We start from the raw sequence: 27796 nt of genomic DNA, 5'->3' as shown, positions 1-27796 counted from the left end.
TTTTAATTTACAAATAATTTATGACTGCCATTAATCTCTAAATTATTAAGGACAGGTATTAGCATACCACAATAAATAAGGTCAATATTCTAATCAAACAACTTCAAGTAATTTTCTTTCATAAGACTCCATAATAAATGGACCTAAATTAATACGAAAACCTCCAATAGGAGTAAGACGGTAGAAATGAAATATAATTTAGAATTTCAATAAAAGGGATTTTTAACTTATACGTTCTCTTCAACTGATGACTTGAAATGAAATTCAGGTTAGTTATATTATTAAAGCATAGTATTTTTTTGAACTATTAATTTGGTGGCTGTATTAGTATATATAATAATACAATAATTAATTTCGGAAGTTTTTGTTTAGTTTCTGTTGATACTAAAATTGCTACAGCAAAGTTCAGTGTAACAGGATACTAACGGAAGTGTAATTCGCTACCAACAGTAAATGATTAAAGAATAATTTGTTTATTATATTCATCTCCACCCGTTCAAAGTTAACCAGCTGAAAATATTTCTTAAACAATTACACACCGTAATGATAACTTGTTCTTTTTAATCTATTTTTTGTTCTCTGGTTGTGAGGTTAGTGTTGTTAGCACACGTTGGTGTTCATTTTTAAAAAATTTCTATTGCAAGTGAATATAACGATAAAAAGGTAACTATCATTAACTTTTAATAATATTCGCTATACATATTTACTTTATGCATTTCTTTGTATATAATTTGTTTTAAATAGTTGGATATTCTGTAATCCAAAGATATTTAAATTGGGAGACTCATTTCGTAATTATTGGTTATGTACTTAAGTAAATATGTTTATGATGTCTGGTCTACTTAAGAGCTTCAAAGGACTTTTAATTAATAGAACAATTAAAGGTGAAAACTAATGCAGTTATTTTTATGTTTAGAGAAAACACGTGACAATATTTTTAAAACACATTTTAAACTGAATATCATCAGCTCTGATATTTTTTCATATTTACATTAGTTATTTTATTAACTGCCATTTTGATTAGATAAATCGAATTATAAAAATTTAGATTGTTGACCTAAGAAATATAATATCAAACCATTGATGCTGAGAACAATGTGATATGATGTGTTTATATTATTACTGTGAATTTTCATTAATGAATCTGGGGATTATGAGACCTTTTGATTTGCATGTGTAATCAGAATTGTAATGCCAGTACAGAATTTTATTTGCATGATTCTCATTGGATAATTTTTGAATGTTTTTAAGTAAGTGTTATAAAAAAATACAAATAACAAGGCCTACAAAGGCATTATTGAGTATAACATTTATTGTATGTAAATTAATTATTTTCAGTATGCCTTGGATCAAGGTTAAGATTTCAGTATGTGTTATGTTTGCCTGTTTTCTATTCCTTCACTAATTGAATTAAAAATAATAATCTTTATTATTAGTAATAAGAAAATGGGCATAAAATTGTCAGACTGCATAATTTTTATGATCCACTTAAATGGTTTCAGCCATATCTGTTTATCATCCTGTTTGAAAAATGAGGGTAATTTTCTTTGTAAAAGAATCTAATTAAATAAAATATAATTGGATAAAACTAATATTTTGGAGGTTTCTTCTTTCTTTTTTTAACCTCTGGAACCACCGTTAGGTATTACTTGTGAGCATGAGGTGAATGACAATTTTTGTAGTGTGAAAATGCCATGCCTGACTAGGATTCGAACTTGGGACATCTGGATGAAAGGCAGAGACGCTACCACTCATGCCACGGAGGCCGGCGTATTTATGGAGGAGTTATTGATTAAAATATTTTAATGGCCACCATATTGGAATTTTCAAACATTTTTATTTTATAAAAGCTGTTGGATACATGTATACCAAATTTCATTAAAATATCTTAATGTCTTCCTAAGATATAAATTTTTATTGAAAAAAGAACAAAATGGCAGACAGAATGAAAATGAAGTGAGATAGCCCATTTGTTCTCGTGAAATTTTTTGTTTTTTTCAGTGTTCCAATATAATCCCTTAAATTTGGGCAGCACCTCGTGGGACATTCTGTAAAAAATAAAGTCTTACACTAAAAATTACTAGAAGAGCATAGTAAAGATACTTATTAATACAGATGATAGATGTTGAATAATTAATCTGGAGCCAGAGATTATACAGCACATGGTGGTTTTTTCAGCTTATATCAAATGACCCATACTGAACTATTAGTTGATAATTCACCAGAAGATTGTTCAGAACTGTCCGCTTGAAACAAATGACATCACTTATTATAAGTACAATCCAGACCCAGTTCTTGAATCGCACTTGTACAAATTTTATTATAACTGGTCATTATGTTAATTATTTACTTTATAGTCTTGCTTGAATTTTGTAAGTATTGCAAAAATAGATTTGTCTGAAAAAATAAAATAATAATTATGACAAAAACTTTATATTAAATTTAAATTATATTTTTAATCTCAGTTTTATTTACCCTGCTCTGTTTTCTAAAAAAACGTTGTTACAGTATGTCATAACTGTACCCACCAGGTTGGTCTAGTGGTGAACTTGTCGTTGAAAATCAGCTGATTTTGAAATTGAGAGTTCTAAGGTTCAAATCCTACTAAAGGCAGTTACTTTTACACAGATTTGAATACTAGATTGTGGATACTGGTGTTCTTTGGTGGTTGGATTTCAATTAACCATATGTTAATAATGTTTGACCTGAGACTGTACAAGACAACTTGATTTACATTCATACATATCCTCATTCATCCTCTGAAGTAATACCTTACAGTGGTTAAACAGAAAAAAAAAAGGTATGACATAGTTGTAGAATTAATAGATAAAACATATTATCTTTAGTATTTAATTATCTTTATTTGTTTGTTAAAAATAATTTTTATGTAAACATTTACTTTTCTATTAATAGTTTCTTTAAAATTTATTTTAATTTTTTTTTTGTTGCAATTGAAAGTTTTCTCATTAATATCTTTTGTTTTTATGCAGAAGTGTGGTTTAGAAATATGATCACTACAATTAACCAGAATGGTTCAGATCGACTTGTCTGGATTGATATGGAGGTATGATTCTTTTTTTATAATGATGTGAATGTAAATTTTTGTAATTTACATTATTTATCATTTATTTAAATATCTAATTTTCATCCCATCTATATTGTTGTCCCCAACTGTTAAGGGTGTTGAAGTGATATTTGAAGGACTAGGAAAAGGTAGTTGTAGGTTACTTTAAAAAGAAAAGGGGATAATTCATTTTAAATGCTTATAATTACTAAACAGAATTAATTAAATTATTTTTATTTATGCAGTCTTATTTTGATAATTGTAAGCAATATTGAAACGTAGCTATTTTGATCGATCTTTTTTCTTATTTACACTTCATTTGCTTGTTTTCCTTTTGAGAACCTGTGAATTTACAAGTTATTATTTCTCTTTTTGTGAATTTACATTTCTCAGTTCAGCTGAGAAGTATGAACACAAATATCAGATTATTGAACACATTATTATTGTTTTATATAATCAAATTTGGACAGAAAGTTATGGAACAGTATAAAGGGAGCTGTAATACTACCAACTGATAGAAGAGCTATTTCTCTACAGCTTTTCTATTAGAAAAAATCCAATGAAAATTGGCAAAATATCATATCAACAGACAATTTTAATGTTTTCAATTGAAAATATTAGGTCTCCTTATTAAATGGAAATTTTTCTTAAACAGAAATATTTCATAGTCCCATGAATTTGGAGGTGAAAAATGTGTTAAATTTACTTGATTCAATGGTTTCACTATTTCATCACTCAGTTCACCACAGAGTTTTATTAAAAATTATGTGATGCCTTTTGTGGAAATTTTGCAACTACCCATTGCATTCTCTGAATTCAGTTTTACCCAGTTTTTCAGCTATTTTTTTAGTGAATTCTTGTAACATAGAACCCAATACACTGTGATTTTTCTCCCTGGTACTAACAAACCACTTCCACACTATTTCATTTATGTTTTGGTTTCCTTTTTTCTTAATTTCTCTCTATTTTTCCTCTAGTACAGTTTTTCCACTGATCAAAATTTCCATTTTATTCTTTAGAATCTTGTATACTTGAGTTTTACGTATGCTGACTGCTTTCATGATCTGCTTTACGTTCAATTTATCTTGTTCACTGCATGAATCACTTTTACTCTCGAGTTAAGATGAAGCACAACCCTTGTTTTTGAAGCCATGATGACTGCTGCCAAACTAAAATAAAAATGTAAGCTTAGAGGTGTATCATTAAAAGTTAAATTCTAAGATGATTGATAAGTCATTAAAGCGAGAATTGAGAAGGCCAAAGACCATAAACAGGAGATTACTATACACTTAAATGTGTAAGGAGAATAAAAGAACTTTTCTCTTATTCTTTGTTAGCTGCATAACCAATGGTGAGAGCAGACAACATAGTGTGTGTATACCTGACTTCTCATAGGGTGCCTAAAAATTTTCTAACTGAATTCTAGAACTTGAAATTTTCCAGTAAAAGGCTTATTTTGATTTCCATTGTACACATAACACATTTCCGTTTGAATTCATTAAAATTTTATATCAAACATTGGAGGTCATTTTAAAAGGCCTATTAGGCCTTTAATGTAAAATACCCAAAATAAAGTAGAGCATTTGATAAAAAAACATTTGTTGCATGTTTTACCATAATCTGCTCCAAAGATATTAAACTTTACACTAATGTCTCCAATGTAAAAAATTAGCATATGCTACTAAACAAAAATGGCCGCCACTCACAAGCAGGCTGGGATAAAAATTAAAAAAAATACCAGAAATATAAAGAGACCTGTTTTGAACCAATGTATATGGGAATAACATATAAAAGATTTAAAGGTGGTCACAGGCCTCATTGGTTCACTTCATGTTGATTGACTCGGTGGTGAGGTAAGTGGAAAAAATTTGTTGAAAAACCTCTTATCATCCACTCTGTAGCCCCAATTTAGCCCCCAGCCATTATTTTTTTTCTTCACATTGGCTTGCATCATAAAGGTTTGATGATAATGATGAATTGAAAAGTGACATTATTGTGCAGTTTAAATCATTGGTGACAAAATTGGTTGAAGGATGAAGAAACTCTGTGAAAAATGAATTAAACATTATGACAAATGTGTTATTCACTTAAAAATGTTAAAAAAATAATATGCAGCTACATAAAAAGTAGTAGTAACTAAATGCTGTGGATAGGTAATAAAGTTTGTTCATATTTTTTACTTTCTCATACGAAGTAAAGAAAGTATTGTGATCGTGAAAAATTTCAAATTTCAATGGAAATATCCATTTTGACTAGTTTTGGTATGATGTCTGTAAGTGCTTACTTATGTGCATATCTCGCATAACTCAAAAACAATTGGCCATAGGATGTTGAAGTTTTGGATTTAGGACAGTTTTAACATCTAGTTGTGCACATCACCTTGATTGCAATCGACTGAACCAAAAGTGTCTAAAAAAGCCCAAATCCAAAAAAAATTGGATTTTGGACTTTTTCTTAATTGCAGATAAACCCTCATTGAGAGCTTTTCAATAATATTTCATAAGCGGTATTTATTTTCATTGGTTCCAGAGTTATAGCCAAATAAAATTTTAATTAATGAAATATTTGGATCTTACAAGGGAAGGCACAAGGGTTAAAATCAGACTTCATCTCCTTTTTTTTATTAAGGTTTTTTTTTAATTTAAATATATTTATTAATAACTGTTAACCTGATTGTAAAAAACAATATTACAGTAAATAATATTTCAATAATAACAGTAAAAAAATAAGCAGTTATTAATGAAATAAAATTTTATGTACCTTTAGAAATGTGTTTATGTAATTTAATAGGCATTACATATGTGTATATGTAATAGAATTGGTGAAACATCTGATTATTTAATATTAATTGAAAATTATAATTTAGAATTGTATTATTTCTGGATTTTCTAGTTTAATTTTATCTATATTAAATTAACTACAGTGATTGAAAAATAGACCCTCACATGAACAACATATACACTGATGCATGCATGCCCGGCTTTTAATAGATTGCAAAAAATTCTTATCTTTTAGTTCATTACTCCTCTGATATTGTCGAACAATATTCTCCCTAAGTTGGAGTTGATCATAATGTCGTTTGTTTTTTGTTGCCAATCATTTAATCGCACTTTCGTTTGATATAATTCTTCTAATCTTAATTTATGTACACGTTTTATAGTTTTAAAATTTTCTCTCTCTTTATATTCATCATCCTCTCTTAATTTTTTGTATTCTTCCCACGTTGTTAACATTTTCTTCCTCTCATATTCATCTTCTTGTCGTTTTTTTGAGATACATTTCTTCATGTTATCTTTTTTTTCCTGTATGATTGTTTCATTTTCAGTTTTGGTTCACCAAATAATCCAGTAATAAAGACTGAATTTTTTACACTGTACCGTTGAAATTAACATTTGTAACCAGTATACAAGAGTTTACTGAATGGAAGAGTTTAATTATTAACTTTTATTTATACGACACACCAAAAATATGAAACATTTGTTAATCAGCAACTCACAAAGATATGAATAATAGTGATCTAGTAGTATGAGTAATAAAGGGACTTTTACTCTATCGTAATATTTCATTTAAGAATGTTGAATTAATAATTGTATAAATATTTGAAGTTAATAAAAACTAATATTTCAGCAATTGTATAACTGTCCACTTTATTATAGAATGGAGGTTCATATCTCACTTTCAAATAAAATAAGTTTAAATGAGTGCCGCAAAAAATGTGTATATGTAATTTAATAGGTGGGCAAGGAAGTCATGTGGTCCACTTCAGATTTTTCAGTTTTATTTTTATTTCAAGATGGACCTTACTTTAAAAACCCACCTCATACTGTAAATAAACTTGTGTACCTAAGCTTGGCACTAGTAGGAGGAATGCAGAAGAATTTAATAGCATTTAATTCAAACAATTTATTGTTGCAATTTTAGAAGAGTTACATTGTTTTGAAAAATAACTTCTTTTTCATTAAATGTAGTTCTTTTTAATTTTATTATTTTTTCATTAGATGTTCCAGCAAAGATTTATGATAAGACGATAATTACAATACATTATCTCCTCAAACAATTGGCAGTAACAGAATTATAAAAGTCTCTGACTGAAATTCTGTGTATGCTCTTAACTTACACCATAGTTTATAGTTCTTATTTCTTGCGTAGAGGTGAAAGACACTGATAATCATACAATGAACACTTATCAGACATCTTTTATGTATATTTCAATTTTAACACAGAATGTTTAGTTATTAACTACTGTGTCAACAGAACAGTTTATCCAATTTAATACAATATTAAAAAAAAGGAAAGCATTGCATTTGACTACACTGTTATCAATTTTAATTATAGTATTGTTTTACATTTGATATAAGTCAGATCATAATTGGGTACTGAAATTTTTAAAATAATGAATTAAATATTTGCTACCTCTAATAATTTGTTTGAAAATTATGTCTGAATGAATATCGAAGGTGATCTAAGGATCAACAGATGCTTCTCAGTTTGTGAATTATGTTCTTTTAATTCTGTATTTGGTGGTTAGAAAAAAATCATTTAGTTAACAGTTAACTCTGTTCTTAAGTTTGAAATACAGATATTAGATTATACTTGCTTATAAATAAAATTCAGTCTGGCTACCCTTGTACCATTTTAACCACTTAATTGTTGATATAAACAGTTTTGATGTTGTCAGGTTATCATTTAAATAACTTTTTCAATCATATAGCATGCATTTAAATAAGATAGATTTTAATTTATTGTGTAATTGTGAACATATAATATTAATTTATGTATGTTACATTTTTATTTTTAGATGACCGGTTTGGATCCAGAAAAACATCACATTTTAGAAATAGCATGTATTGTCACAGATTGTAATTTAAATGTGATTGTGGAAAGTCCTAGTATAGTTATACATCAGCCGGATGAAGTTCTAAGTGGAATGAATGAGTGGTGTCGTATACACCATGGACTAGTAAGAGTTAAAAATTGTTGCATTATTAATTTACTTATGCGTTTATTAGTTTTATTATCTAAATAAATCAAATAAAGAAATTTCAGTTGCTAATGTTATTGACAGTTTTGTTAATAGAAATTATAAAAAACAGTTTATTTCACAAAAGGATTTTTTTTTTGAAAAGAGAAATGACTAGAGAGCCAAAAGTTTACAAATTATATAAAATCACAATTAAAATACACCACACTACTATCATAAAAACTGCTAACATTATCAACCCATTTTATGTATAAAAAGTAAATAAGAAGCAAACATATTATTTATTTGAAGATAGATCTCATTTGAATGTCTGCTGGAAACAAGTTTCTCAGCAGGATCAAGATATGTCCCGTAACTTGATTTTTCCTCTACTCTAGCTTTGTCTGGCCTGAAGGGTATAACTCCACCTGGAAGAATATCTGGTTACTTTAACAAGCCTTCCCACCTACTGGCCGTGTATCCAGCATGGTAGGTCAGCTCTTTTAAGGAGTCTTTATTGTGCCCTTTCTTGATGCCATGTCTGGACATATCAGCCCAAAACACAGTGCCAGGTCTTTTCTCTTTTACTGTGCCTACCTTCCTCTGGAGTCCCCAGAGGATCATTGGCACTGGTACACTTAGGCGTGCCAGCTCTCACCTCTGGGGCTGTCCTTCTGTCCTTATACTAATAGCCCCAGCATTGTTCTTGATCTTTACTCCGGATTACCTCTGTAGAATATGTGTTGACTCTCCTCCAATGTTCCTCGCTTTGTAACATGTAGTTCACAAGGGTATCTAGAGTGCACCATGCAATACCCACCCTATTCCGTTATATGTCCCATTTGCAGCATTTGAAGATGGTATGTTCACCAGAATCCTCATCTTCGTGAAGCACATCCGCCTATTTTGTGCAAGTAATCTTGAAAATTACCATGCCCCGTTAATATCTGAACTATGTAGAAGTTTACTTCACCAAACTTTCTGCTGTTCCACGTGTCTAAGTTATGTATACTTCGCTTGTATACATGCCACCCTGCTTGCACGTCACCTGTTCTTCCATTCAGTCACCATACGCTCTCCAGCATCTCTCTTACTCGAGCCATGAGCTATATCCAGCCTTTCTCCCACTTGGAGGTCAATTGTTAGAACTGAAGTGAGGACACAGAAGGCCTCGTACTAATCTGTGCGGTAGGCAGAAACTACTCCTAATAAGGCTCTCGTTTCAGTCTCTCCCCTCAGTCTCATTCATGGCTTCCTTCTTTTGTATTCCCCTGGATATATTTCCTACCCATATTATCTGCTGTCCATCTTATCACTGATCTCTATTTTATCTTCAAAGGGTGCCTCTTTCATTGTTTCATCTGTATTCATTGTTTCATTCCATTTTATGAAGTGTGTCTTCTGCTCATATCCTTTTATTTCATAACCTGTTTCTCAGCCATATGTGTAATTTTGACCTTGGGATACATCCTGACTCCAAATCACACTTTCAGTTCTTTTAAAATTAAGTTTGGTGTGTATTTTAAACAATTTAAGAAGCTTGGAGACTTAATTAAAAAGGCAGAGATTTGTTTAGCTAATTAAAAACCAGTTTGCCCTTTTTATAAACAGTTGTTCGTATCATAACTGTTTATATTACGTTATATTTTTGCATTAACTTGATCATTACATTCCAATTACTTAACCGTAGTTCATACTGTGAATCTAATAAATGTATCAGATGAGCTTAAATCTAATTTTCCCAGTTACTATAAGAAAACAGTTAGCAAAAGAAAGTTAAAAAAAAGGTTTTTATTACATGTTTAAAGTCCATTATAGGAAATATTCATTGGTGTTCTTCTGCCCTTATGCCTTTATTGCAATGTTTAAGCACTAAATTACACATATTTTCTGATAGAATTCTGTTACAGTGTATTAAATCAACTAAGACTTCAGTGGACATCTTGAGACGATTCAGGTCATTTAGGTATGAAAAAAATACCATTGTTTTGTACAATTCCTATAAATAATAAATTGTAAGGCATCAAATCACATGAACATGATGGCGTTCAGTTATTCTTCAGTGACCTTCCAACCCCGTAGGGGAAGAGACCCACCTTGAGATGTTACTGGTCACTACACCACCCCCTCCGTTCCACGCCCTGAGGGGCTTTACTGGAGTTTGTCTTTAGACCCTCTAACCGATTACATCTCACAGTCATCAGCCAGGCCTTGGTCGGGATGCCACTGATGTAAATTCCTCAGCAGATATTTGCATCAGTAAAATACATATCAAATTTCGCCTTCATGTAGGCATCAAACAGACATCTTCACATCCAGCCTAATGATTTCCTCAAACTAACTTATAAAAAACGCAGAAGCGCGAACCCCATGCCTAGTCCAGATTTGACAGCGCCGTTCGTGGCTGAGAATGCCTCAGAAAACGAACTAGTTTAAAGTTAAATCAGTGCTACACTCATACCAATCAAAATTATGTCTTACGCAACATAGAAATTCAGACCTACACCCAAATAAGTCGACCTTTTTAGGTCACCTAACAAGCAGAACATAACTTCATTCTGGTCCATGCAGGAGTTGGGGGACAAACCCCACACCCCCACCCGGTCCCATCATGGATTCTCACACAGCATTACCAAGTCACATTCAGGACCGCCATTGGTGGAGGGAAGCCACGCCCCTGGTTGCATAGGTTACCATACCCCAGCGGCACAGCAACCCCCACCAGCAGGAGCCCTAAACTGAATCACAAACAATACCAATATTACCATGGCACGATGCCAATGTTCCTACCTCCAGGAACCAATCCAATGCCTAAGCCGGAACCCTAGCCACCTATGATCCTACCACAATCGAGTACCTCGACTAAACCCCCTCTGCAGACCTACACACCGCAAGAGCACAAAGTAAACCAGCCACTACATACCACTCCTCGCGGATCATCCAATTAATACAGAGATCCAGAAAGGAATGTATTCTCTCTCAAGTTCCCTAACCGCTCATTAACATTCAACCTCGTATCGGGGACAGACGAGGACGTGGTTCACTGTATCAGCAGTCCCACAATCTGGGCATTGACTTGAATCCACCAAACAAAACCTAGCCAAACTCGCCCAAAAGGCACCATGTTCGGAGGGAGAGAAACTGTGTGATATACCGATTGGGGGAGACCCATCCAATTGCATCTAAATCAGACACTATAAGAAATATACCATGGCTGTAGCGACCTGTGGGGGATTCATCCCATCTGACCTGCCAAGACACAAGGCCCCAGTCTTCAATCTCCTGCTTTCATTCTGATATCAATAGGCTATTTACCTTGGAAATGTAGCATTCCTTATGCTCATTAGCCAAGATATCTATTAGTTTGACTCAAGCTATAACACAGACTGCCTCCTGCGAGACTGTTCTATAAGTGCTTATAACAGCCAGCAAGAGGAGTCGCTGGAACCACAGCAAAATGTCCTCGCAGTACCTAAAAGCCATGCAGTGACCCAGAGAACCGCAGCATACAGCATAATAGCTTTGCTGACACCTTTGTAAAAGATACGCACAGTACAGTAATTCACCCCCAATTGGAATGAATGATTCTATGGATTCCATAAAAAGTATCAGTGGCCTTTTTTGCTACATATTGTAGATGTTTCTTGAATCGAAAATTCTCATCAAGGATAACTCAGATATTTTTGAGCGTACTGAATGGGGAGACCAGCCATCCGAACCCAGATTTGTCGGGAAGCAGCCAATTGGCCCTTAAGCAATATCATTGTGGTTTTCTCTGAGCTCTTCAGTGTTCTGTCCATTCAAAAAAAAGTTAGATCAAAGTAGTCTTATTGGAAGAGCATAGTGAGGAGGTGCCCCATTTTACTGCTGATAATAGAGGTGGCCTGTGTTAAAAGGATGTTTAATACCTCAGGAATAATAACTTCTTGTAATATCTGAAGATTACATTAGGTATAATCTATAACCTTTCCTTAAAATAAGGTCCTAGCACTTCTTTGTTTTGCAATTCATAACTTAATTGCCATAAAACATAAGTTTAAGAGATCATTATTTATATATTATTGCCATAAAGATTATTATTAAATAATATCATTAAAATAATTATCACTTGAATAAATTTATCAAAATTAATTAAAGCGACTAAGTATTCTGTTTTGTAGTGAAATATTATAAATACAATTAATAACATAAAAGCAAATAATGAGGTGTGTTTAAAAGAAGACTGATTTTGGGTAGTAATTCATTAATGAATTTAGAACTTTATGCAGGCTTATCCTCTTCAAAGTGGTCCGCACTTCTGGCAATACATTGTTCCCAATGTTTCTTTCATTCTTTGAAACCATTTCCTGAAATGCACTTATGGAGGTGGGGTGCAACTGTTATCATATTTCCTCAACTTTTTTTATAGTTGAAAATTATAAACATTCATGTTTACCTTCAGTTTGGGAAACAAGAAAATGTTTGCTGGAGCCAAGTCTGAATAGGAGGGTGAATGAAACACAGTGGTTGTCAAATTCTTTGCTAGACAGTGATGGATAAAAAGTGACACATAAGTTGTCATCATGCAGCATCCAACTCTGGCCCCTTTCTGAATACAAAATCCCTCAGACATCATTTAAAATTTTTACGTTGAACTTTTACCTGGTCACATGGAATGAATTCATAATGGATAAAGCCTTCCTAGTAAATAAAAAAACCTTTGTCACCTTTATGTTTGGCCAATTCATGTAGGCTTTATTTTTGTTGGGATAATAGTTTCCCTACTCGGCTGTTTTTGTGTCTTTGTTTCCACATTGTAACCGTAAACCCAAGCATCTTGTTATGAAAAAAATATTCATTGACATTGGCTTAATTAAGAAGGTTTGAACTGATGTTTACATGATTTATATTCTGATCAGTAAGTAGTGTGACATGATTTTGCAGAAGTTCAATGAATATTACGCTTTTCCATTAAAATTGTGTAGCACGGTCCTACACTGACATTCATTTCCTCATCAATCTTTCATACAGTTAAGCCCTGATCCTCACAAATCATAGCATATTCTGTTTCAATATTATCATTCTTTATCGTCAAGAAAGGTCATTCAGGTTCCTTATTTCAAATTCATACTCCAAATTATAGAATACTTGGTTCCAATTCTCAAAAACAGCAAATTCATACTCGTGGAATTTTGGTCTGTTCAAATGTTTTCGCATAAATGGGTTGTTTGTAGAATACATATATATGAGATGACTAATGTATTTATTTTTATAAAAACTGGCTTAGCTGAAGTCTTTATATCCTTGTTGGATAAATCATACTATAAGGATGAGATCTTAAAATTTGAAAATCTTTGAAGTATGCACATTACTTGAAAGGAGATTATGTTGAGAAATAAAAAAGAATCTTCCTGAAAATGTGCGTTTTCTTTATTTTGTCACAGACTTATCAAACATCCAAGTATTATTTTTTTTTTTTTTTGTTAAATGTAAAATATTGACTAATTTTAATGAATTCTCTCTGTCATTTGGAAGATATAGCACAGTAAGTTGTGCAACTAGTAAGACAATCCTTTTTACTTACTTTTATGATCTTTTCTGATTTATTCTCTGCTAAATAAAATCCATAAAATTTACATTGAAATGTACCTAAAAATATTATACTAATTAGAATCATGTTGGCAGTGATAAAACAGAATGTTTACTATTAACTATTGTAAACAGTGCTTTTAGGAAAAGACCTTATAAATTGTTGGGAAATTAAAAGTTACTGTTATGAAAAATTAGTTTTATATGTTGTTTTATTTTATAATTGTATTAAGTAATTTTTAGCTAAAATGGTAAAATTTAAATCCATTTTATTTTTATAATAATTTCAGTCTGGTCTATGGAGAGAAAGTTGTAGAAGTAAAATTTCCGTTAAAGAAGCTGAAGATAGTTGTCTTGATTTAGTGAGAGCTAATACTCCTCAAGGTAATGAAACTGCTGTCTATTTTTAATTATTACTAACCGATTACATTTTTATAATAAAATTTTATGCCTGCAAAACATAAATATAATTTAAATATTGAACTTAGAGATTGATGATTGTTAAAAATGTATATTTATGAAACAATAGAGGGAAGTTGAGTAAAATAAATTTATTTAAGTTTAATGATTTGATAAATTCATTAGAATCTTTGTTCTAACGCTAACTCATCTGTAGACCGCAGCAGTTGGTGTGTGGGCTACTTATGTAGATTTCTCAATTTCAGTATGTACAGTAAAAACAACCAACTAGCAAGTTGTAGTTGTGATACTGAGTGAATACATTCGGTTTTAGTAAGTTCCAATACGCGTGTAGTTTTTTTTTGTTACAAAGTCTGGCCTTATTAAACAAAAACATTCAAAGTGAAAAGTGAAAAGAAAAGACAGAAAAAAGTTATGCGTCTAATTATGAAAGTTGATCTTGATAAACTGAAAACTGGTGAAAGCATAACTTCAGTAGCAAAGTGGTTTTAACATTAATGAATCAGTTGTTTGCTACGTAAAGAAAAATGAAGAAAAGATTACAAGTGTTATGGTAGGTTCTTCTCAATCGGCTAATGTTATGCCTGCATGTTGTGACACGAACATTGAAACAGCTGAAAAAACTTTGAATTTATGGATTAAAGATCAAATGCAAAGAAGGGTACCTCTCAGTTCATTTTTTATTCGAGAAAAAGCATGATATTTGTACAACCACTTTGTTAAATCTGAGAATGAAAGAATGGGCCAGTGCATTTATGTTTTCTGCTAGTAAAGGCCGGTTTGAAAACTTCAAGAAATGGTTTTCCCTCCACATTGTTAGCATAACTGGAGAAGCAGCATTTGTTAACCACGAAGCAGTGTGTTGTTTTTCAGAACGACTGCATAACCTCAGAAATAAGAAAGAAATAAGAACTTAAATACTCTAACAATCTAACAAAATTTGTAATACAACTCCACTGCCATTACTGGAATGAAGTAAATTTAAAGGTCACATACCTATGTTCATAAACATTATTGCTAACTGCTACACCCCAGTTAAATACAATGTGTATATATATATATATATATATAGCCTGTGACACTTTCAGTAATATAAGGATTCCAACATGGGGTCATACTTTTAAATCGATTCTGATTGAGCTGCTACGGTGGAAGGGAAACATACACCTAAATACATTACACTTCTTTTTAGGCAGTTTTGTAAAAAAATATATATATATACTCAATTGAGTTAAGCCAGAATAGTGATGGACCAAGTCGGTTCATATTTAAAAAAGAAAGGTGAATAAAACAGGGAGATTCTTTATAACCAGTTTTATTCAATGCTTGGAGGAAGTATTTATAAAACTGTCATGGACAAAAAAAAATTTGTATTAGTATTTGCAGTAGAAGTTTAGAGATAATTTCGTTCTATTTGTTTCATCTCAAAAAATGTTGACAGTTTGGAGAAATAAGGCCGGGCAACTGGTTTAATAATTAATGGAAAAAATACTGTTCTCACAAATGGAGTTAAGAAAGAATTAAAACTGGTGAGAAATTAAATTGTGTAAACAAAACAATCTATTTAAGACAACCGGTGTGATCTTTGAGGACAGAATAGGAAGAAGACCCAAAGAAGGATAGCAGCTGCTTGGAAAAAATATTAATCTCATAAATTTGTTATGGAAAAACAACCAGGTGAACGCTGTATAGAAAAGAAAGTTATTAGACTGTTGTGTAACATCTTGTCTCATCTACGGTTCACAAACTTGGATTTTACTGAAGAAGTCCATACAAAATTTGGTTTGAAAAGGGAAGACAAGAGTTAATTGTGAAAAGTAAGGTAAGTGGAAATAGGCCAGTCATCTGGCAAGGTTGGAAGGTAGGAGGTGGGAAAAAATATTGTGTTTTGGAAATCTGTATAGGAAAAGGAAAAGACACAGTGGAAAGATGATTTGAAGAAGGCTGCAAAAATAAATCAATGTAGGTTGGCGTTTGACAGAGAAGCATGAAGTATTGGGGAAGTGCTATGCTTAATAATGGGCCTGGTTTCAAACGTGAAAGTTAATTGAAGGAATAACAGGCAGCTGAAGTTTTAATTTTGTTCATTTATGTATATCTATCATCTATAATGTTATTTAAAATTGAAACTGAATGAAAGGCTTATTTACTTAATAATGGTAAGTGATCAGCATTGTTCTATATAATTATTAAAACATGTTTTGTTAATTTTAAGATGATAAAAGAGCTCATACAATGTGGTAATGAAAAAATCTTCCATCACATTTATATGGTCTAATGTATATATGTACGAACTGAGTTATACCTTTATCAGCCCAGAGCTAGCAGGTTGAAAGATATTATGTTAGTGTTATTATTTCTTCCGTACAATATTTAATTTAAGAAAAATTATAAATTTTAAAAATGTGAATGTTTTTCAATCAAAATATTTTTTTTTGAAAAGTCTTAATATACTTTTTCATGAATCTAGTTAAAGAAAAATGTCATGTAGTTTATTAATTTTTATTATCAACCTTTTTCTGTCTTATTAGGTATATGCCCATTGGCTGGTAATTCTGTTTATGGTGATAGAATGTTTTTAAAGAAATACATGCCACGTTTAGATGCATATTTACATTATCGTATCGTGGATGTTTCTACTGTTAAGGAACTGTGCAGGTAATTCTTTATTGATATTTTATATAGTGGGGGGACTCTACTAAAAATTTCATAACTATCTTATTTATTGTATATAGTGACTTTGATTTTGGATCAAAATTATCGAAAATAATAGTAATATTTGCATTGATTGTATGTAACTCATGGCGAAAAGCAGTGTGTAGATGGAAACTGTTGTAGCGGGTGAAAGTTGGAAAATTTTGAAGCTTGATAAATCACTCGAGGTGAAGTTGAAATTTAAACATAAGTATAAAATATTGTTGTTACACTTTATGCATAATGACAGAAAGCCGAGTGGAAGATAAGTACCTGATGGAAAGCCTCAGTGTTTGGAAAATTTTGAGGAAATTTAAATTATAAGGTTATGTATGCCAACGCGTACGTGCGATGTATATAAGTGTATAAATTTGTATGCAAAAAGGCAGAAAACGATTGGTAGTTTTCTCTTTAAAAATCTCAACTGAAACGCAGCGCAGTTTTCTAACGACTTCAATGATATCTTGGAAATTTTTTAATGAAAATCATGTCTGCCAGTTTAGATACACCTTTTTTGTTTGTGTCTAAGCCCATTTTCCAAAGGACGGACACCAATATGGAAGATAATTGTTGAAAAAAGATGTGTAAAAAAATAAATAAATATGAATAATGTATAATACTGATTACTGAAGGATTAGGAACAAAGAAATAATGAATCTGAGAACCATAGAAAAGTTTGGTATAATGAATGATAAGATGATACCATTTAGGTATAAAATTTATGTTGATTTGGATGTAGTGGACTGTATAGGATAAGCTTGAGATGGAACAATCCTTTGGATGAGAATGAAGATACTTGATATATAAGATAAAATGATATTTAGTTTAGTTAGAATAAGATTAATTAAATTACAAGACATAGTAAATGCAAATATGGAAGTTTGTATAATTTCGCAACAGGTCGCTTAAATGTTCCTTGCTCATTACAGTGTCACCACATGCACCAGGTTGTCTGAGCTGGGATGAATCTGATCAACAATCGCTAGCATAGTGGTGATAGGTTATCTTCTTTAACGATGAATACATCACCAACCTTGAGATTGGCTTCTGTCACTCCATTTTTGGTGTTGTTGAAGGGTATTCTGGAAATCCGCTGACCATTTCTTCCAGATCTGTTGATTCATATTTTGGATATGTTGCCAATGATCCAACCTGATAACAGCTATATCACATATATTCCTCATGGGTTTACCTATGAGGAAGTGGCCAGGAGTAAGGTAGGAAGTGTCTAAAGGATTTTCAAATAATTTTGTCAAAGGTCTTGAATTTAGATGAGTCTCAGTTTGAGCTAATAGAGTAGCCATCTTTTCAAATATTAAGCTGCTATTTCCAGCAACACATTTAAGGTGGTACTTCATAGATTTGATGGCCGCTTCCTAGATGTCTCCAAAATGTTTAGAATATGGTGGTATAAAAGTCCACTGTCAAGATTCCGATGTCAATTTTTCAGTAATTTTGATGCTCTTATCATTTAAGAATTTATATAGTTCATTTAGCTCATGATGCACTTCCTTATAATTCGCACCATTATCAATATACAGATTCAGACACTTTCCTCTTCGAAGTGCAGCCGTAAGGCTTTAGGAAGCATTAGGTAGCTTCCTAATTCCAAATGAATTGCTCACATTACTAAGCAAACAAAAACCGTAACCTTGGTTTTAGAACGACGTATTACAGTTTTGGATATATGCAGGTCGAGTGCATAATCAATTGCTTGATTGTCCAGAAATGGATGTAGATCTCTAATAGTTGATTTAGTTGGTAATGTTTCTCCATATACCAGGGCTACCACAATATTTGAGTCTGTCCAATGTTGATGATATTCAAAATTTTTGATACTGAATGTGATAAAAGAAGAGCACCACTAATTCCAATCACAGAAGAGAAAGTTGTTTTAAAGGAGCAACCTTTGGTTTAGAATATACATCTGACTGTATGGTAGGATCTACTCAATGATTTAAAGAAATTTCATTTAAAGAAATATTGTTACTTGATTCACAAGACGCATTGAAGACGACTTGTTTTTGTTGAAATATTTGATTTTTTAAATACCGCTTGATGAGGCAGGTAAAAAACAAGGTTCATCTTTTGCAGCAGCTCAGCTAGTTGTATGTGTTCTAATAATTGATATATTCTTGAGAAAATCACAGTAATCATGTTTCAGTTCCATGTTGCTCAATTTTCATTCCAAAAAACACAGTCATGAATGTGCAGTAGATGTTGATTCGACTAGTGTGGATGGGTCTTCACATAGTGGTAGTTTTACGACAAAACGCCCGGATTCATCTCTCACTGTGTTTTCTGTAAAATATTTCTCACATAATTTTTTTTTTTGAGACCAAGTTGGGTGGTCGATTTCCTCTGTCTGCCAGAATATCTGAAGTTGCTGGTCTGATGCAACACTACTTGTAGTGATTCGATGAAATTCTGCGAAGATTTGTGTCTTGATCCATTTCGTATTTACCGCTTAAAATCCCCCTAGTTCAGTATTTTGTAAAACTTGAAAGCTTCCCTTGCAAGTAAATTGGTCCAAACATAAGATTTTTAGAAATAGTTCAGCGCCCAATAACATATCTACCTTTTTGGGAGTGTTAAAAAACGGATCAGCTAGCTTAATATTAGCTGGAGTTTTTAAATCTATTGGCATCACAATGAAATCTAAAGTTATTTTTGATAAAAGATTACAAAGTTATATTCATCGAAAAGTTGGGAGTGGTTAGAATCTAATTACACTGATGTACTGTATTTTGAATCTAAAGCAAGGCTATCAAAATATTGTAATGTAACTGGGTTTCTAGACCACTTAAGTTTTAACCACTGTGTGAGATCTTCAGTCGTAAAATTCATCTGAGATCCACTGTTCAGTAGGGCATGACATAACTGAAAATTTCCATAACCGCCAAATTCAAACAAGTGTTGTAGATAATAATATTTGTGGCTGGCTATTTTGGAAAACATGATAACTAGTTTTGCAGTGATATTACTCATTTTAGTTACCAACATTTTTTAGTTTCAGTGATATGCTTTTTTGTAAATGCCGTTTTCAAAATGACTGGTGTAATGGTGCGCGTTACATATAGCACACGTTGTAGATTTTCAATTCTAATCAAGAATATGATTAGGTTTTAAGCAGTTTATGCATAAATTGTTATGTTTTATTTGATTAAACTGCTCTTCAGGTTTTACAGACATATAAGTCGTTTATAAATAAGTAATTTATAAATTACATCTTGAGATTCTTACAAATAACACACTTTGGTGATAAACATATATGATAAAACAGGCTTATTTTGCCGATTGTTATTCCTAGAAATGTTTGACGCTGAAATGCGTTAATCCTTATTACTAAAACTACTAACTAATAGTTCTGCTTAGCATTTTTTCCAAAAACTTAACTCATCTAGCTTAGATATTTCCTTATAATTATAAGAGGATTCAAATTGAGTTCATGTTGATACTTCAATTGTGTCGAGAATGATTTGTGTTAACAGTATAATTCATCTACCAGAATGGCAATATCTAGTGCTTTAATTGCATCTTTGTTACTGATTAATTCATTTATAAGATGTCTAAGATCAGTTGTTGATCCTTTTGCTGCTTGAGGACAAGACAAAATAAATTTTACACGCTTAGTTATAATTAATTTTTTATTATCTTAACATTTACAGATTAACTGGTAGCAGTGCTAAAATTAGCATCTGAATCAGCTGTTTTGGCTCCTTTTCTAGAGAAGCAATAAGATAGTGAAATCACTATACATTAGTCAAAGTTATTTAAAATAGGACTCTCATTAGGTATCCTTGAAATGGTACCGCTCTGAGAAGTCACCACTAAATGACAGGATTTTAATAGTAGGTAACTGACAACTCTGCTTAATTGCAGGAGTAGTTGGTTCAGTGAGAACTGTCATTTCTTGTTTTATAGTTGGAGGCTGTTGTATTACCAACATCAATTCTAACTGGGATACAAACTCATCATATAGATCTTCAAATTCTGCTCGGTACTGGGAAAGATCATCGTCATCCTGTAGTACTATAACTGGCTTTGACATGAATCATATTCTTTTTGATATTTCAAGTCTTCTACATTTTATCTATAATAACTGTAAATCTGCATGATTTTGCTCATTGCTAATAAATGTTTTTATTTTAGTTAAACTACCCTTAATTATTCCTTGCTTTTTAACAAGTTTCACCTTTTCTGATTTATCCATTTTCAATGGCCATAAAGGCTATAACTAAATGATAACTAATGAGCTTGTAAAATGAATACAGTGAAAGAATAATAAATTGTAGAAGGATAAATACAGGTCATTAACACGGTCTGCTTTAGAAATCAGAGTCGATTAAAATATAAATAGTGGAATAATAATATAAATGAAATAATAAAGGAATGTATGGTTAATAAACAAAGGAGATAAGGACGTGAAATAGCTTTAAATTGCATAATACGTTACTTGGCAGCTGATGATAAGAAATCTGCTAGGTTCGAACTTCTGATAATCTGGCGACAGTCTGCTCGATGATGTTATACAAAGTAAATTAGCATAAATTATTATAACATGTAGTCAAAGAACAGAGAATTAAAGTCCGATCAATATATACATATATAAAAATAAATGTATGCAGTAAAATAACACTAGCGCTTACATTGTCACTTGTAATGAATATATGAGGCATAAATACACAAAATATTACATTCACATATTTAAAATTACTTAAAACTGTTTTAATAGTTCAAGTATTGCGATCTTGACATTAGCTTTCAGTTCGATCACGAAAACAATAAAAAAGTCCGTTCGGTAATTACCAAAGATACATATAAATGTCCGAAAGTCACACAAGTTCAATAATGGAAGTTCTCATATCCAGCCCAGAGGACCAAAAATACACTGTAGGATAAGGAATTAAAGAAATAATGAATTGGAGGACCATACTCCCTCAGCGGGCCTGGAGCTGCTGGGCATGGACACTACCTTCCTGTCCCATCTCACCGGGCTTCAATTGCCCTAGCCAGCAGGCCCAGCGTGGCTCGGGGAGAACCGCCTCGGTGGAAGATGACAAACACCAACCCGAGAATGAGAGGCACTGGTGGCCATCACTGCCACGCTTGTAGTGGGGACCCAACTGCTACTGAGGGGAAGGTTGGTCTGATTCCAGTGTACAAGCCACAACTCCCTGACTATAGCAGCTGAGCTGACATCACCGTAGACCAGCTTCTGGACCCAACAACCCTTCTTAGAGCTACCTTTCAAAATGCACAAATGGCTCTTTCAGGGCCACCACTTCAAAAACATCAAAAAGCCGTTTTCAGGGCTACCACAAGGTTTGCAGCTGTGACTTTATCTTGTTGCAATTCATTAGTGATTGCTTTCCTCATGCGTCTGTTTCTTTACTTTTTTATAGCCTGTTGAAGAATTCAGAAATTACCTGATAGATACAATACAAATGCACATTAGGTCATGATATTCACTGTAAGTATATACAGGGACTACAAAAAAAAAATATCAGAGCTTCAGCGCTATTTAATATCTCATGACTTTGGCTAAACAGTAATAATGAAAAGTAAACAAAGTGAGAGAGTAACTCTTACAGTTTTTCCCTGAAATTGTTCTGTGTGAGCACATCTTGTTATATGGCACACATCTAACCGATAAAAGAGTTCATTCTATACTTTAACTGGCATATCTGGTGTAAGGGAAGTTACAGCTGCTTCAATCCTGTATCTCAAATCTGATAGAGTAGCAGTTAGCAGAGGCTTGTACACAAAATCTTTTATAAAACCCCAAAGGAAAAAGAATCACAGGATCAGATCATAAGTGTGATAGGATGATGTTGGAGGCCACCACAAACAAACTCTCTCATCTGGTCCGTGCTGACTGATCCAGCAGTTGGGAAAAATGTCATTCAACCACTCCTACACAGAATCATGCCATCTTGTTGCCAAGAAAAATTCTGTGGTCCATCTAACAGTTAAGGAAAGAGCCAAGTATGCAGCATATTCAAATTAGCAATTCGTGTTGCACTTGCTATAGTGAAAAATAATGGCCTGTAAATTTACCTTTGGGATGTCACACAGAAAACATTTAATTTTGGGAGTTCCTTTAGCATTGTAAGAGTTCATGGGACATTATGTATGTTAAATTTTCCACAAAGATGAAATATCAACTCATCACTAAACAGAATATGATCAAGAAAATCATCTTCATGCACATCTTAAAGTCTGTACACACAGCGTAGTGTGTAGGCCTCAAAGCATGTAAGGAGACTTCTTTTCAGAACATGCAGGAAAGACTCCTTGACATGTTTAACACTTTCCTCAGATATCTTCGATCGGTCCATACTTTTTCCTTTACACAGACAACCAGTTGATTATGCCATTGACGAATGTTATTGTTTCTTGTAAGTTCAAAATTAAACTTTCGCTTACTAGAACTACAATTACAGATTCACATTTAGCCAACCACAAAAGGTTTTCTATTCACAAGTCACCGTCTTGTTAGAAGTACTGTTAAGCAGAAATATAGGAAATCTCTCTATGGAGATACATACAACTAAAACTGTCTATTTTTATTTTTTATTTTAAATGGCAATTAACTGAACACTATACACTTTAAATCATCATTATACACCTGGTATAATGATGTTTGGGACAGTAAGTATTGTAACTTGTCATTCCACCCATACATTACCTGTGCCATTTGCTATTCCGTCTACACCATGCTTCTCATACATTATAACCAGTAATTTTGTTTCTGTTCCAGTTAAAACTTTTTGCTTTATTATGTGTGTTGTGTGTGTATATATATATATATATATATATATATATATATATATAAATTGCTTTTTCATTTATCCGTCTATTAACAGGTTTGAGTCTATTCTTCATCCCTTTCTGTTCTATGTTTATCTCTTACCTCTATATATTTACTCCATTATAAATCCGCAACTATCTGTTTAGTTCTTTTGTTTTTCTTTACAGTTTTCTGTAAAATTGTTATTGTTATTTCTTACTCATTGTATAGCATACCTATTATTCCTGATATTATGATCAGAATTAAGTATATATTGTAATTTTTGCAACACGATATAATAATAAATTTTATGTAATATGTGAAAGTTTGAGATTTAGGATAACCCACTTTATATGAAGATTTTCCACTAAAGATCATCCATCAATAAAATCTAAAAACAAGTTCTTTACATAATTCCATTAAATTAACCAAAAAACAAAAAAAGAATTTCTTTTATTCTTATAAAAATTTTCATTTTATATATAAACTGGCTGTACCCGCCACGCTTCGCTGTGGCACATTGTGGTTGCATGGATGAGAAATGAGAAACAAAACAAAGCATACGTTTCATAGAAGTTTAATTTTTCAATACTTGTGGATATACAATATTTTTTTGTTTTTCCACTGTCTGCGTAGATATAAAGGCTATCTGGTTTGCCGACTCGGGAACACACACATACAGTTGTCCACGTGGGAAGCAATCCGCATCGAAATCTAAACCACACAATTCTAAAGATTGACCTTGAGCTTTATTGATTGTGATGGTGAAATGCCAATCGAATTGGGAATTGCAATCTTTTAAATTGAAATGGTGTATCGGTCGGGATCATGGGTATTCGAGGAATGAGTACATCTTCACCTTTGAAAGGCCCCGTTAAAATCGTTGCTTCCACTACGTTATTCATCAATTTCTTAACTGCAAGTCGCGTGCCGTTGCAGAGTTTTGGCTGATTAATATTCCGCAACAGGATAATTGGCACACCTATTTTCAATTTTAATATGTGTGGTGGCATCCCTGGCAGATCAAGTAAGTTTAAAAATTCTGATGGATAATTAACTACTTCATCTTCTGCTTCCACAACAGTGTCTATCGACTTATATGTAATTTCCTCACTTTGAATGTTGGATTGAATATCTTTACTAAGTTGATAGATATCTACATTCTTTGCGGCAAGGATAGCTGAACTATCGATCGAGCTATCACGATCGGCTCAGTTCACTGAGCCTATCGTGATTTCTATGATTAATTTGAATATCAGGAAATACTTTTTCGATCAGTTCTTTCGGTGTTACTAAATTACAAAAATGATCAGGAAATGATATTCGTCTAGACGTCTCATCGACTGGCAGCTCTCCGTTTCCAATGTCCAGTAACTATCGTGAGAATACCTCAGCTGATGGATCATTCTGCAACTGGACACGCATATTCGTAGTCAACTGCAATGTACGTACGTGTCGCCAGTGTTGAATATTTCAGGCAAGCATTTATTTCGTCTGCTGGTGTCGATCGAGAAATTACAGGCAATGTTTACCTAAAATCACCTGCGAGCAATATCATAGCATTCCCGAACGGTTGAACGTTTCCACGCAAATCTCGTAACGATCGATCAAGAGCTTTAAGCGATTTTTTATGTGCCATCGTGCATTCATCCCAAACAATGAGTTTACATTTTTGTAACACTTTTCCCATACAGGATGGAAATATTGCACGTGGGAGTCTCGATGATTTGCATGTTTAATGGCAACTTCAGAACTGAATGCGCAGTCCTTCCACCTGGTAACAATGTCGCAGCTATTCCAGACGAAGCAAGAGCTAAGGCTGCCATTTTTTGACAAACCGTTGCTAGAATCAATCTAATTAGGAATGTTTTCCCAGTTCCTCCTGGCGCATCCAAGAAGAAGGTCCCCCTAACTCCGTCATTTATCATTTGCATTTTGCGATCAAAAATGCCTTTCTGTTCACGCGTTAATTTGGGAATGTTTGATTGGACATATGACTGAAGATCAGGAATGTTGTAACTCTGTTCACGGCGTAAATCCACATCAAATGAAGCAATCGCAGCCCGGGTGAGTGCTGGCATTCCCAATTGACTAAGAAGTCTATTTGCATTAGCTAAGCACTTGTCTTCAATATTTATCAATGCTTCGTTGTAAATGCCTTCTGTAAATTCAGACAAAAGTGAATATTAACCTAACAAAGGATTTTTTGGTCATTATGTAGCGATATTATTCTTTTTGTTTTGGTGTTTTTTTTTTTAATAAAATACAATGTTTTAGCTGTTAAATATAATTCAAAGAAATTTGTTACTTAATCAGTTGTGATTTTGTTTACATTGGCAACGGCCATACGGGCTCTTTGTGATTGGTCGTTGTTTGACAGTGGCCATCTTGCATTGATCTGATTGGTTTTCCTTTGTTTACATTTCCAAATTAAAAATAGATGAAAACAATCTTTGATGGTTATATATTGTGCTAAAATTTGAGCTCAATCGGTGCAGAACATTTTGAGATTTTGAAGCGTACACAAACGAACTTAACATTTTTATATATATAGATTTATTACTTAAATTGATTAACCTCCATCCGATAAGCTTGCAACAGAGATATTGTTCAGTGCCATCCTCTTCTCATGTATAAATTGTATTAATTACTCTAAATAATTCCTTTAACAGCTTTTAGTACATGGTGATGTCAATGTGACCGACAGCTTCATACAAGATGAGCAACTTATTTTTTGTTCATCTTGTTAAATTTTCCAGTGTCAATTTACTGATTTAGTACCTGCTCTTTTTTTTACAGGAGGTGGTTTCCAGCTGAATATAATAATGCTCCTAAAAAAAAGTTAGCTCATAGATCATTAGATGATATAAGGGAGAGTATTGAAGAACTTAAATATTACAAGTGTACAATATTTAATGCAGAACCATTCAGTAAAATTTCATGGTGTTAAAATATTATTTTGCCCTTATAAACCGTTTTATTATTTATTTACATTATTATTCTATATTTAATATTGTAATATTTTGTTTTTAGTTAGGTAATGAAATATTACTTGATTTAATGGTTGTGGAATATTTGTTTTTACGTCGATATATATTTTTTTATAAATAATATACAGAATTTTATACCAAATGAACAATCAAAATAATTTAAAAAGTGTGTGAATATACCATTCCATTTGAATGTAAAAGTTGTATATCTATAAATTTTTAATAGCCATCGGGAAAGATTGTTCAGTCTGTTGACTGTGAATATACCATTCCATTTGAATGTAAAAGTTGTATATCTATAAATTTTTAATAGCCATCGGGAAAGATTGTTCAGTCTGTTATATGTTTTTAAATAAAACTGAATAGTATTGAGATATTCGTTAAATTTGTTTCCTTTATTGTGCTGAATTAGAATGTCTTAGCTTTCTTGATATCCATGATATAAATATTTATAAGTATAAACATTCATAAATATCATTTGAAATATTTGTTTACCATGTTCTAATCAAAAAGTAGTGTCTAAGCACTTTAAGGCTTAAGCGAGAGATCTTTTTGTAAGGAATAAGACTTAGAAAAAAGTTATACTTCCTTTACAAACTACTGCAGTATCAAGAATTTACACTTGCAGCTCACTATTCCTACGCAGTGCAGGTAGACATATAATTAAATATTGATGTGTCAAGTAGGAAATAATTTAGAGTTGTATTGGGAGGAAAGTCTTAAAGTCTTTAAAGTAAGAAGCAAAAGTAAAGTACTCTTTTAAAATAATGTAAAACACATTTTAAAATAAATTATTGAACATTTAATTTAATTTCATAAACCACTAATTTTTGGAATGCTTTGTTCTCAGATCTAATCTAAATTAAAAAAAAAGAAGAAAAAAAAGATTAATAAATATTAGAAATAAATCTAATTTAATTGTGTTTATAATAAAGAAAATTTATTAAAAGAACAAAATTGAAAATACAGCTCAAGTTAAACTTTTTAATATTTAATTTCTCTATGAGTGTACACAAATAATTAATTCAAACAATAACAATAAAAATTTTTTGCAATTTCAATTTCTTCTATTGAATTACAAACTCTGGTGTATCTGTACTTTTAAAATTATTTACTGCAGAACAGAAATATAGTTCTTTTATGGAATTTCCTTTTCTTCAGTGTAAAATATATTGAATGGGATTTTGACTTCCCTTGAAAGCACCAAAGAATTTTTCTATTTTATTATTATTAATTCTTCTCTTATTTTAATTGTAACATTAATGTGTCTTTTGTAATCTAATTAATATTATTTTTCTATTTACTTA

At 32.1% G+C, this 27796-nt stretch overlaps 1 protein-coding gene across 5 annotated transcripts; it reads left to right on the top strand.

Moving 5' to 3' along the window:
* LOC142327702 (oligoribonuclease, mitochondrial) lies at nt 1-26861 on the top strand. 5 transcript variants are annotated; one of them, XM_075370961.1, is made up of 6 exons: nt 1-268; nt 2991-3064; nt 7863-8024; nt 13883-13976; nt 16544-16670; nt 26299-26861. In XM_075370961.1, exons 2-6 carry the CDS (start codon nt 3008-3010, stop codon nt 26447-26449), a joined length of 591 nt encoding a protein of 196 aa, XP_075227076.1. In that variant the 5' UTR covers nt 1-268; nt 2991-3007; the 3' UTR covers nt 26450-26861. The 5 variants fall into 5 exon arrangements, with proteins under 5 accessions (XP_075227076.1, XP_075227075.1, XP_075227073.1 ...); XM_075370960.1 differs by lacking the exon at nt 1-268 and adding an exon at nt 406-663; XM_075370958.1 differs by lacking the exon at nt 1-268 and adding an exon at nt 776-884.
* Nucleotides 26862-27796: the final 935 nt, after the last annotated feature.

Source organism: Lycorma delicatula, chromosome 7 (genome assembly GCF_047948215.1).
Source record: "Lycorma delicatula isolate Av1 chromosome 7, ASM4794821v1, whole genome shotgun sequence".
Lineage (NCBI taxonomy): Eukaryota > Metazoa > Arthropoda > Insecta > Hemiptera > Fulgoridae > Lycorma > Lycorma delicatula.
Note: the sequence above shows the minus strand (reverse complement) of the source record. Positions and strands in the feature narration are given on the sequence as shown.